This window comes from Tamandua tetradactyla, chromosome 21 (assembly GCF_023851605.1).
Source record: "Tamandua tetradactyla isolate mTamTet1 chromosome 21, mTamTet1.pri, whole genome shotgun sequence".
Taxonomy (NCBI): Eukaryota; Metazoa; Chordata; class Mammalia; order Pilosa; family Myrmecophagidae; genus Tamandua; species Tamandua tetradactyla.
The window spans coordinates 9,550,536-9,564,264 of record NC_135347.1 but is presented as its reverse complement, the minus strand read 5'-3'; the positions used below and the strand labels follow the sequence as shown (position 1 = coordinate 9,564,264).

General features: G+C 40.2%; 1 protein-coding gene across 3 annotated transcripts in view; it reads right to left on the bottom strand.

Moving 5' to 3' along the window:
• DTWD2 (DTW motif tRNA-uridine aminocarboxypropyltransferase 2) overlaps positions 1 to 13,450 on the bottom strand; it is a 210,072-nt gene extending 196,622 nt beyond the window's left edge. For 2 of the 3 annotated variants that reach the window (XM_077138881.1, XM_077138883.1), the window contains exon 1: positions 13,150 to 13,450. In XM_077138881.1, the coding sequence (XP_076994996.1) occupies positions 13,150 to 13,364 (215 nt within the window). In that variant the 5' untranslated portion in view covers positions 13,365 to 13,450. The remainder of the gene's footprint in view (positions 1 to 13,149) is intronic. The other variant, XM_077138884.1, reaches the window with a different exon arrangement.
• Positions 13,451 to 13,729: the final 279 nt, after the last annotated feature.

Genomic DNA, 13,729 nt, shown 5'->3' with positions numbered 1-13,729 from the left:
ACAGCTAAAAGAAGGTCATATCATTCCGTCCTCATCCCCTTGGAATACACCTGTATTTGTCATAAAGAAAAAATCAGGGAAATGGAGACTATTACATGATTTAAGAGCCATTAATAACTGTATGGAACCCCTAGGACCTGTTCAAACGGGGTTACCCTTGCTCTCCGCCTTACCGGAGCATTGGCCTGTCTTTATACTAGACCTTAAAGACTGTTTTTTCTCAATCCCACTTCACCCTGAAGACACCCCAAAGTTCGCCTTTACCATACCTTCCCTTAACCAGGAAGGGCCTAGTCAACGATTTGAATGGACAGTCCTGCCCCAGGGCATGACCAATAGCCCTACTATGTGTCAACTGTACGTTGCCGCACGGTTAACTGATACCCGGCGACGTTTCCCTCGAGTGAAAATCGTTCACTACATGGACGATCTTTTACTAACTTCTGCAGACTTACCCCTCCTTCAGGCAGCGCTGTCACATCTAGTGCTGACGCTCAGAAATACCAATCTCATGATTGCTCCTGAAAAAATTCAAATGGCTGATAATGCCACCTTCCTGGGAGCGAAGCTTTCGCCCACTCAAGTCTCCCCCCAAAAGGTGTCTCTTAGAACAGACACTCTTAAGACCCTAAATGACCTGCAAAAACTAATGGGGGATATCAATTGGGTTCGCCCATACTTAAAACTACCCAATGCCACACTGGCACCTTTATATGATTTGTTGAAAGGAGACCCAGATATAACCTCTCCCCGGCTTCTCACTCCCGAAGCACGGCGAGCACTAGCTAAAGTAGAGGAGGCACTCAGCACCGCTGTCATAAAAAGAATAAACCCCCATGAACCTTTTGAAGCCTGCCTGCTGCCCACAGAACTGCAGCCTACGGCAGTGCTGTGGCAACAAGGACCACTACTCTGGGTCCACCCCGGAATCTCCCCCAGAAAAAGTTTAGAACATTATCCCACAGCGGTTGCAGAATTGGCCTCAGAAGCCCTAAAAAGAGCAGTGCAACACTTTGGCCAACACCCTAAAAACCTCAGAGTGCCATACTCTTCCCGGCAACTCGAAACGCTTACTGGGTGCATAGACCAATGGGCTATTCTCAGGTGTATTTTTGCAGGAAATATTGACAACCAATACCCGAAAGACCCCCTCTTGCAATTTATTACCCAACATCCAATAATTTTTCCTAAAATAACTTCACCTAAGCCACTAGTGAATGCCCTCACCGTATACACGGATGGTTCCAGCTCCGGTTCAGGAGCATACTGTGTAGAAGGGAGTACTCCCAAGACAGTATTTTTTCAACCACAAAGACCTCAGTGGGTAGAATTACAAGTCATTATCACTGTCCTGAAAGAAATCACCGATCCTCTAAATATTGTATCAGACTCCCTTTACGTAGTGAATTCTGTAAATATTTTAGAAACGGTGGGCGTTATAAAGCATTCTTCCTCAGTAAGACCATTTTTCCTCAAACTTCAGGAAACCATATATTCCCGGCAATGCCCCTTCTTCATAACCCATATAAGAGCTCACTCAGGCCTGCCAGGTCCCATGGCGCAGGGAAATCGCCTAGTAGATAAGGCCACTCGGCAACCACATATTTTCCCAGTGCTAACACCATATCAGCAAGCACAGGGATTCCATACTAAATTTCATGTCAATGCAAGCACCTTGGCCAGACGGTTTCAAATACCGCGCGCAGCTGCCCGAGATATAGTTAGAGCCTGCAATAATTGTTCCGAGCAAAAGGCAGCCCCTTCACTGGGCATCAACCCCAAAGGTCTCATCCCAGGTGACATTTGGCAAATGGATGTCACTCACCATGCGGAATTTGGCAAAGTGAGATATTTACATGTATCTATAGATACATACTCCCAAATACTATTCGCCACGGCTGAGACCGGAGAAAAAGTTCACCAGGTTATTTCGCACTGCCTTGCCGCTTGGGCAGCATGGGGCAAGCCAAAATTGTTAAAAACAGACAATGGACCAGCTTACACCAGTCAAACCTTTCAAAGGTTCTGTGATACTATGGAGGTGCAATTAAAGCATGGCATCCCTTATAATCCTCAAGGACAGGGAATCATCGAAAGAGCACATAGGTCTCTTAAAGACCTGCTCAAAAAACAAAAAGGGGGAATAAGCCATGGCCTATCCCCGAAGGCTCAACTGTCAGTGGCTTTATTTACATATAATTTTCTAAATGAAAACCCACTAGGGGTGACACCTGCCCTTCAACACACCACCTCAAGCCCACCGCATAGAGGTCTAGTCCGGTGGAAAGATATTCTGTCAGGACAATGGAAAGGCCCTGACCCGGTACTTAGTTGGGCCAGAGGCTCTGTTTGTGTTTTTCCCCAGGAACCAGGACGTCAACCTGTGTGGGTTCCGGAAAGACTGGTGAGAACCGTGACGTCGCCCGAGGACGCCAAGGAACTGTTGCCCAGAAAATTGATAAGCCTCCAACCAGAGCCACCGGATCCGGTCTCCAACTCTGCTGATGATGGCGACGACCAAAAAGATGACAACAACAGTGCAAGTGACCCTCCGACCGAGTAGAAGAGAGACTAACTTTAACCCCACTTTTCCCACTACGAGCTACTGTGGGACCAAGTCACCTCATGGTTCTCTTGGCCCAGGTTGACCACTTGGATTCTTTTAGCAGTGGGACTCTTAGTAACTCTGCTCATTGTTAAATGTTTGTTAGAACGCTTGTTCCAGACGCAGCAACAGCTACGCGTCACCACTATGTTGGCTATGTCACTCGCCCCTGATGCTCCTGGCAACGACCGTCCCGCTACCCAGTCCTTCCCCTCACTGTATGACCCGTCCCGGCCACTCAGGGCGGGGCGCTCGAAAACAGGATCTGCTGCAAAGCCCATGGCCGTGTCCCGGGTGTAAAAGGCGGCACCAGAAGTCATAATTTTTGTCTAAAGGATGATCTCTACGGCGGAGTCACGGTCCTGGCCAGACTAGACTCCGGCCATTGCACAGAGACACCTAATGACGCTCTCGGCTCTGGTTGCCGCTCTCCTGCCCCCCTACATAACCCAGTTGCGAGGCGAAGCACTGCAGGGAGAGTCACGTGGTTTCCAGCTCACGGGCTCTCCGGTCTCTATATGAGGTGAGCATTCTGGTCGGTGCCAGAGGTTCAGCCGCAAGATGGCTGGAGCCTAGTCCAGACTCCCCAAAGCACCAAATCATGTAGTGGGCCTCTCAGGCTCATGGGAGCACACTCATCAATGGAGACACTGGGTCAAAATGAATAAAAAAGGGGGAGATGTGGAGAGCCGCCTCCCGGGTCGGGCCTAGTGGACACGCCGCAGCCTGCCCTAGAGTTCCCCCCGCCCATCGAGTGAGCCAAGATGGCGCCCGCATCCTGTTTCCGCCTTATACATATACCCGACGTTCGGGCCAAGATGGCACCCGATCGTCACTTCCGCCCATGATGTACACGTCCGCCTCTCCTATCCACCTATCCCAGCCTTGTACGTGTAGCTCAGCCATTGGTAATCACCACACTATATCTAGGACCCCGGGCGGGAAGTCGGGGAGACAGCCCGCAGAGAGCCGTGCTTGACGGCCGCATAGAGGTTGTCCCCCGCAGGGAGTCTCCCCCCTGCGTGAGAAATGTAACAAGGTGTGTAAGCTTAGCTCCAGTAAAACTTGGCACTTACGACAAACCTGGAGGAGTGTGTCCGAGTCTTTTTCTTCAGCGTCTTCCCCCGCCGGCCGGGGACCAGAGACCAAGAGAAGAAGCTCCGGACAACCTAGGTCATTACAGAAGATTCTACAAAGGTTCCATGCACTAGGGTTACTTTCCAGAAACTTACAACCTACAAATGGCTCCCTGGACCAGACGGATCCTGAAGTGCAGAGAAGTCAACCTTTCCAGAACATCAACTAGTCCCATCCCCTTATCCCATATTATCAACAGCCCCTTCCAACATGAAAAAGTTAGAATGGCTGTACCCAAATGCCCCTAAAGAACGAGAGAAAAATCAAAGGTGATGGTAAAGTTATACAGAGACAGTCGTATGAGTATGAATGCTGAATCAGTATGCTGATATTTCTTAGTCTCCAGTACCTTAAGAGCAGCTAGAAATGAAAACCTAAAGTTGTGAAATTGTAACCCATACCAAACTCTGAAATCTGTTCTATAACTAATTGTTGCAATGTACTTTGAAATTTATTGTTTTTGTATATTGTGGTATTTCACAATAAAGAAAAAAAAGAGACGGAAGGGTAAATAGAAGACATAGGATTCAACAAATGAATACGACTGTTTAATCAACATACTGATATTTTTGTTGGTTTTCTATGTCTTGGAGCAGATAAAAGAAAAACGAAAAATCGTGGACTGTAAACCACAGCAAACTTAAAAATCTGTTGTATAACTACTTGTTTAAACGTATATAGAAATTTATTGCTTTTTTGTATATATGTTATTTTTCACAATAAAAAATGTTTAAAAAAAAATTTTTTTAAAACTGCTTTAAGTTACTGCCAGTGACATTTTCCCCTCCTGAAAAGCAGCAGTCATTACTTTAAAAATATCAAGTTCTTATTTTACTCAAAATATTTGGTTCTTAACCAGCACCATTTCTAAGCTAAATATTGTAAAACAGAAGTTTAAAATAAAAACCATACAATGCATAGTCTCTGAACATAACAGAATGAAGCCAGAAATCAGTAACAGAGGGTGTGTTAGTTAGAGTCAGTTGTCAACTTGGCCAGGTGAGCATACCTAGTCTTGTTGCTGCAGACATGAGCCAATGGTGCATGAACCTCATCTGTTGCCAATTACATCTGCAGTCAGCTAGGAGGCGTGTCTGTTGCAATGAGTGACATTCGACTTAATTGGCTGGTGCTTAAATGGGAGAACGCAATGTAGCACTGCTAAGCAGCTCAGCATTCCTCATCTCAGCACTAGCAGCTCAGTCCAGGCCTTTGGAGATGCAGAAAGAGGTCACCCCGGGGAAAGTTGTTGGAACCCAGGGGCCTGGAGAGAAGACCAGCAGAGACCATCTTGTGCCTTCCACGTAAGAAAGAACCTCAGTGGAAAGTTAGCTGCCTTTCCTCTGAAGAGCCAACAAAATAAATCCCCTTTTATTAAAAGCCAATCCGTCTCTGGTGTGTTGCATTCCGGCAGCTAGCAAACCAGAACAGAGGGGGAAATGGAAAATTTACAAATTAAACAACATACTCTTAAACAACAAATGGGCTAAAGGGGAAATCACAAGTGAAGTTAAAAAATATCTTGAGGTGAATTAAAATTAAAATATAACAGGAAACCTACAGGATGCAGGGAAGGCAGTGCTGAGAGAGAAATTTATACCTCTAAATGCTTAGATTAAAAAAAAAGAGGACAGAGAATGGGGAACTGACGCTTAATTTGTGCACAATTTTTTAATAAGGTTGACTTTAAATGTTTGGAAATAGAGGTGATGGTACTACATTGTCATGTGTGTAAATAACAATGCTGCATCATGTGTGTGACTGGATGAAGGAAGTCATTTAGGGCTGTGTATAGCACTAGAAGGAAAGCTAGAGGATGAAATAAGGGACTGTATAACATAGCGAACCTTGTGGATGATGAAGGAGGTTAACAGTACAAATACAAGAATGGGCTTTTACAAATTAGAACAAATGTATGTCACAGCTACAAGATGATATATGGGGGGAAATACACCTAAAACAAACTATGGACTATAATTGACAGTAATATCTTAATGTTCTTCCATCATTTGTAACAAAGGTACCACACCGATGCTAAGTATCAATAATGGGGGGGGGGGGTAAAAGGGACATAGGGACTTTCCTTCTGGAACTGTGAAAACGTTCTAAAATTGACTGTGGTAATGAGAGCACAATTCTGTGATTATACGGAGAGCCACTGATTGTACAGTTTGGATGGACTGCATGGTGAGTGAATAAAAAATTGCTTTGAAAAAAAGAGAGAAGAAAGACTTCAAATCAGAGACCTAAACTCAAAACTGGAAGAACTAGAGAAAAAAAAAAAAAAAGAGCAAACTAAACCCAAAGGGAGCAAAAGAAAGGAAAAAATGAATATGTGTTGGCCCCAAACCATCAAAAAATGGAAGATGAGGGAACACTCTCCAATTCATTTCTCAAGGCCAACATCACCATCATACCAAAACTAGATAAAGATACTACAAGAAAAGAAAACTACAGACCAATATCTCTTATGAATATATCTATATTTTTAAATCCTCAACAAAATACTAGGCAACCGAACCCAAAAGAATATTAAAAAACTCATACACCATGATTAAGAGGGATTTATCCCTGGTTTGCAAGACTGTTTCAACAAATGGAAACCCATGAATGTAATACACAGTAACACTAGCAGAATGAAGGAAAAAAAAGCCAATCATCTCATGTGATACAGAAAAGGCATTTGAAAAATTCAGCACCAGTTCTTTTTTTTAATATAAAAGATTTTATTACAAATAATTATTCACATCATTAATAACTTTTATGGCAATGTCAATAAATGCTGAAAAATATGAGGACTCTAATTCAGCATTACTTAAAATGTAGGTAGTATGTTCAAATCATTCAACAATCAAATTTCATTTAAAAAGTACAAAAAAGAAAGGACAAAAGTATACAGAGAAGCCTCTCTCCCACCCTGGTTCCTTCAAACAACCATTTTATTAGTTTCTCATTATTCTCCCAGTGTGATACTCAGGGAATATAAGTAAATTGGATATATATTTTCATTCCCTTTCTCACAAAAAGTGTTTTATATTTATATTACATACACAAACACTATTGTTCATCTTGCATTTTTCATTTAATAATTTATCTTGGAGATCTTTCCATTACAATAAGAATATCTTCCTTATTCTTTTATTATACCTGCACAGTATTCCACTGTGTGGTATACCACAGTTTAACAAACTAGTCCCATATTGATTACATATTTAACTATTGGAAGCAATGCCAAATATTTTCAGAAAATATTTTGGGTGTATCTGCATAATAGATTCTCAGAAATGTGATATATAAGTATAAAAATAAGCTTTTCTATACATTTAATACCTATACATATAGTATACAAATGTACTTATAGTATTGGCAGATATCATCAAGTTCCTCTACATAGAAGTTATTCTATTTTATACTTCCAACAGCAATGTGAGAAAATGTCTATTTCTACATAGCTATACTAAATAATGAGTTTTCAAACTTTTCCTTTTTGCTAACCTGATAGGTGGGAAATGGTTTCTCAGTATGGTGTTGATTTGTGTTTTCCATAACACGAGATATGTTTAAGGACCATCTGTAATTCTTCAACTGAACTGCCCCTTCACAGTTTTTACACTTTTTCTTCTTGATTGCTAAGAGCTCTTGATAAATGGGGAAAATAATCCTTTTGGTGATGATATAAATTACAAATATTTTCATTAGTTTGCAATCTTTCACCCAGTTTGTATTCTTTCTTAGGGAACTAAGCCTATTCTGATGAGAGGGAAAACCTCCATCTTTCCTAAAGCCCTGCCACAAAGTTTCTCTTTCCAATCCAAAATTTATTTCATTCATTCAGGGAAAGGCAAAAGAATATGGTTGAAGAAGTGACTGTAAAAAATAACACCATTTCATGATCTTATATACTCCACTGAGGTGATACTGCACAATAAACAGGCTTAACTTAATTTTCCTTCACAATGTTTGATGTTTTACAATAGACATATATCATTTTGTAATTAGAAGAACAAATATTATATATAAAATAAAAAGTCATCCATTGACACTATTAATATATTACTATATTTTTTCCAGATTTTTCCTCCATAGGTATCCTTATATCTGTTATATTGTACACATTTTCCTAAGTCATTAAAAATTATCCCAAAACATAATTTTTGTTGCTGGCTAATACTATACCATATAGATATATTATAGTTTAAAAAAAAAATTTCTTTCTCATTATAAAATAACCCCTTCCTTCTTTTAGAAAATATTATAAATGGCATGGTAATGTATAATCTTTATACATAAATCATTTTAATTCCTCTGAATATTTCTTTAACATAAATGCTTAGATGTGAAATTCTGAGTCAAATGGCATAACCATTTGAAAGTGTTTTCTGGAAAAGATGTTGTGAAAGTATTCTGGAGAAACTTAATTCACTGAACTGCATTTATTAGAAAACATGGAAGGTTAATAATAAATAATCTCTAATCACGCAAGTCGAGAAGCTAGAAAAAATATATAAACCTAAAAGAAGTACAAGGATATAATAAAGATTTTAATCATTACTGTGCTGGTTTGAAAGGATGTATGTCCCCTAGAAAAGCCATGTTTTAATCTAAATTCCATTTCATAAAAGCAGAATAATGCCTATTCAATACTGTATGTTTGAAACTGTAATCAGAGCATCTCCCTGGAGATGTGATTTAATCAAGAGTGGTTGTTAAGCTGGATTAGGTGACGACATGTCTCCACCCATTTGGGTGGGTCTTGATAAGTTTCTGGAGTCCTATAAAAGAGGAAACATTTTGGAGAATGAAGAGATTCAGAGAGAGCAGAGCAGAACAACATAGCCACAAGTAGCAGAGTCCACCAGCCAACAAACCTTGAAAATGAAGAAGGAAAATGTCTCCCAGGGAGCTTCACGAAACAGGAAGCCAGGAGAAGAAACTAACAGATGATGCTGTGTTTGCCACATGCCCTTCCAGATGAGAGAGAAACTCTGACTGTGTTTGCCATGTGCCTTCTCATTTAAGAGAGAAAACCTGAACTTCACTGGCCTTCTTGAACCAAGGTATCTTTCCCTGGATGCCTTTGATTGGACATTTCTATAGACTTGTTGTAATTGGGACATTTTCTTAGCCTTAGAACTGTAAACAAGCAACTTATTAAATTCCCCTTTTTAAAAGCCGTTCTGTTTCTGGTATATCGCATACTGGAAGCTAGCAAACTAGAACAATTACTAAGATAGAAAATAAAAATGTAGACGCATCTTGATTAGGAAAAATATAAATAAATCCTCGCCTATGTACATTATAGTGAAGTGGCAGACTATTAGAATCTTAAAAACAACCAGAGAGAAAAAGATAGACTGCCTCAGAAGAAACAACAAACTTTTCAATAGCAGCACTAGAGGCTGAGGAATTGCTGAGGGAGAATAAATGTCCATTTAGAATCCTATATTCAGCTATGCTATAATTCAAGAGTAAGGGAAAAATAAAGAACTAAAGAAGTTAATGCTTTCAGACATCTTGCTGAAAAACTACTGAGGGATTTATTTATTTTATTTATATAACAAGTCTCTTTTATAAAATTTAATCCATGCCAGGTACTATTAATGACTCTACAAATATTATTTATTTGCTCATTATAACAACTCCATGAAATAGATACCATTATCTACTGTACAGAAGGAGAAAATGAAGCACAAAGAAACTAATAATCTGCTCAAGGTCATACAGTTAGGTATCAACAGAACTGATCAAATCCAGGTAGTCTGGCTGCAGAGTCAGTGCTTTTACCACTACAAAAGCTGCCTTTTCTCCTCTATATAAGGCTGAAAAAACTGAACTCAGAAGGAAGGAAGAAATGCAAGAATCAGTGGTAAGAAACTGGTAAAAATGCAAGTTAATCCAAACTTGCAGCAGATACCTAAAACAATAAAAACATTGACAAATAATGACAAAAAACACAATGGAATTAAAACTCCATATAATAATAGCACGCAATATGGGAGGAGGACAAGAAAAGTATTCTACTCTATATTACCAAATCTATATTATATGCAATGTAGCATACAATAAGAGAAAATGTAGCAACTAATCTTGTAGAGAAAAACAAACAATGAAGAAAACATAATCCACTGGGAAGAATGAAATGAGAGAAAAACAAACAACGACAACCACAACAAAGAAAAACTTGTGCAATTCCAAAAAGAAAAAAGTCCAACAGATTTTTCTTCAAGGAATTTGACAAGCTGATCCTAAAATTTATATGAAACATTTATATTAAAATAAAATTTTATATTGAAACAGCCAAGACAATTTCTAATAATAGCCATAATAGTTAAAAGTGTTATTGCCACAGACATACAAATAGTCTATTGAAAAGAGTATCTATCTGATAGACTACAATATGACAAGTTAAAATCAATTAAATAGTTCTAATATATCAGGCATTAAAAAAATCTAAGAAATATAACATTTAGTGAAAAAGCAAATCAGCACCTGTTCTTGACAAAAAAAAAAACAGAACACTAGAATAGAAGGAAACTTCCTCAACATGATAAAGGGCATATATGAAAAGCCCATCGCTAACGCACTATTTAATGACAAAAAATTGAACGCTTTCCCTCTAAGATGAGGAGCAAGGCAAGGATACCTACTGTCACCATTGTTATTCAACACTGTATTGGAAGTTCCTGCCAGAGCTATTAGACAAGAAAAAAATAAATGGCATCCAAATTGGAAATGAAGAAGTAAAACTGTCACTATTTGCAGAAAATGTGATCCTTACACAGAAAATTCTGAAAAATCCACCACAAATCTCCTAGAGCTAATAAATTAATTCAGCAAAACGGCTGGGTACAAGACAACATCCAAAAATCAGTAGTGTTTCTATACACAAGCAATGAACAATCACAAGAAAAAAATTCCATTCACAATAGCAGTCAAAAGAATCAAATATCTAGGAATAAATCTAACCAAAGACCTAAAGCATTTGTACACAGAAAACTATAAAACATTGCTAAAAGAAGTCAAACATTACCTAAATAAATGGACAAACCCAAATATACATACCCACGCCATGGCCTACTATAATCAAACTGTTAAATGCCAAAGATAAAAAGATAATTCTGAAAATTACAAGAGAAGAGCAATGTGTTACATACAAGAAAACCTCAATAATATTAAGTTCCAAATTCTTCTTAGAAGCCATAGAGGGAAAAAAGTAGTTTCAGTTTTGTTAGAAGCAAAAAAAAAAAATGCCAACCAAGAACTCCAAATTCAACAAAAACATCTCTCAAAAATGACGGATGGATTAAGGCATTAACACATAAACGAAAGCAGAGGGACCTCATCATCACTACACTGTCCATCCAAGCAGTATTAAAGGGAGTTTTGCAGGTTGAAAGGATAAAACATTAGACAACTGATGGAAGCCACGTTAAGAAATAAAGATATCAGGTAAAGATAATGACATGGGCAAATATAAACACAAGTACTGGGGTAGCTTGATTTGTAACTCCACTTTTTATTTCCTATAGCATCTAAAAGGTACATGCATAAAAAGTAATGATGAATCAATGGTTTTGTGCCTTTAATGTATAAATATGTCATCTGTCACAAGAACTACAAAAAGGTATGGAAACTGGGGGTACAGAAACATAGTTTATATATGCTATTGAAGTTAAGCCAGTCTCAAAGCAAACAACAGTGCTGTAGATACAGGGGATTAAATTTAAGCCCCATGGTAACCACAAAGAAAATATCAGTAAACATACAAATTCATAGAAAAAGAAAGTAGAGTACAGGTCACCAGGAGTGAAAGGCAGGGTAATGGAGAACTAAGGAGAAATGAGTGTAGGATTCCAGTTTGAAGCAAGGGAAAGTTCTAGTAATGGATGCTGGCAAAGGTACTGCAATATCGCGATTCTGATTAATCCCACTGAATGGTATGCTTAGAAGGGGTGGGGAAAAAAATTTCATGTTGTATATACGTAGCCACAATTTTTAAAAGGATAAAATAAGAAGATAATGACAATTAAATGTAATACATGATACTAGATGGGATCTAAGAATAGAGGAAAAAGGGTCAAAAGAACATTATCGGACATAGAAACTGGATACAGAATGTAAACTTTACATCAATGTTAAATTTCTTAAACTTTATAACTGCACTTACGGTTGATTACCTAAGTGAATATTCTTCCTTGTAGGGAATGTACATGGAAGTACTACGTGTTCAAGGATTACGAAGTGTGCAACCTGGTCTCAAATGTTCAGAGAAGAGAGGGAGGGAGAGAAGGAGAATGACACAATAAAGGTGGCAAAACGCTAAAATTGGTGAATCTGGGTATCTGGGGTGGTTAGGGTAGGCTGGAGTTCTCTGTATGGAATTTGAATTATTTTTGCAACTATCCTATAAGTTTGACATTATTTTGAAATTAAATATTAAAAAATTATATGATCAAGCTAGCATCTAATATAGCCTTGGATTTGCATTTGAAACACTGTTATTCCAGCATCCTTACTGAGTCCCTTGTACAGCATTTTCAAATGTTACCTCCTAATCCCTTTAGACAACTTCTTTAAATGAATTGTATTGACACCTTCTTTCTGTCCAAATACACAAGTCCTTTCTAGTCACAACTTATCCATCCTTCTCAAGGGTTTACTGAGTATCTACTATGCATAGTACACCTACAAAATACAAAAAGATTTTTACGCTGTAGATCCCTTCCCTCTGAGTCTTACAATCCAGTCCTCCAAAGTTCAAAATATCCAAGGCAGGATACTCTAAGAACACAAGTGGTAAAGACATTCTTCCATATAACCACATTTTGTCCTGTACCTCTTTTTGGAATGCTTTTCTTCTGGCTGGATCCTTCTAATATTTCAAATTTCAATATAAATGCTATATCTCCAATGATCTTTACTGATCAGTTATTTTCTAGTAGCATCCCATTCCTTTCCTTCATTGTTTTTTTTTAATCTGTAATTACTGGCCCTTTGTTTACGAATGAGACTGCAAACTCCACACAGACATAGGCTCCGTGTATACCTGTATGCCCAGCGATTAGCAAAGCACTCAATAGGTACCTGCGAGGAAAGAGGTCTGGCTTGGAGATCTCAGGATATAGTGTACTTGCACACAAACAAAAGTATTACTGCCCATCCTGTCTTACTTTCCCTACCAGACTCAAAGTCTTACAGGAACCTTAAGAAATCACTGCCCAGGATAAAAGATTTCACAGAATAATTCCTATTCTGTCCACCAGCGGAACCCACCGCCGCGAGCGCAGAACTTGCCAACACCAGCACGGCCCAAGCCGGATCCGCCGCCGCCTCCCCGGCAGGGGGCGCCGCAGCCTTCTCCGCAGGCCGCCGCCGGACCCAGACTCCGCCCCCGGCCCTGCGGTCACCTGCAGCGGCGGCACTCCGGCCTACGCTCGGTCAGCTCCACCGGCAGCTGCCACAGCCCGTCCGCGCTAACGCCGTCCTCCACGTCCAAAGCAGCTGCCGCCGGCGCCCCGCCTCCCTCTGGCCGCTCCTCTTCATTCTGGGTCTGACCTCTCGAGATCCCAGGCGACCACGCGAAGGGGTCTCCGGCCGTTCGCGCCTCTTCCTGAGACTCCATGGCAGACGCTCGGATCAGACTGTCGCATTGATGCCCCACCGCCGCCGGGGGGCGCCGCGCGCAGGAGAAATCGCCCCGCGCCTCACGTCGCCACGCACGCACGGCACGTACGGGGGCGGGTCTCCGGAGCCCTAAATGGAGGCCACGCCCCTCTGCAGGGATGGGAGGAGCCCGCTGTCAGTGCACCGCGGGACTTCTGTCTAGAATTAGGAAGGGCGGGGTGGGGTCTGCTGGGGTTCCGGTGCGGTTCGGTAGAGTTATTTGGACAGATAAGAGAACCCCCTCTAAAAGCACCACAGTAATGGATATAGAGTTTGTTTTGGTAATGGATAGTGGTGATGGTTAGCATAACATTGTGAATGTAA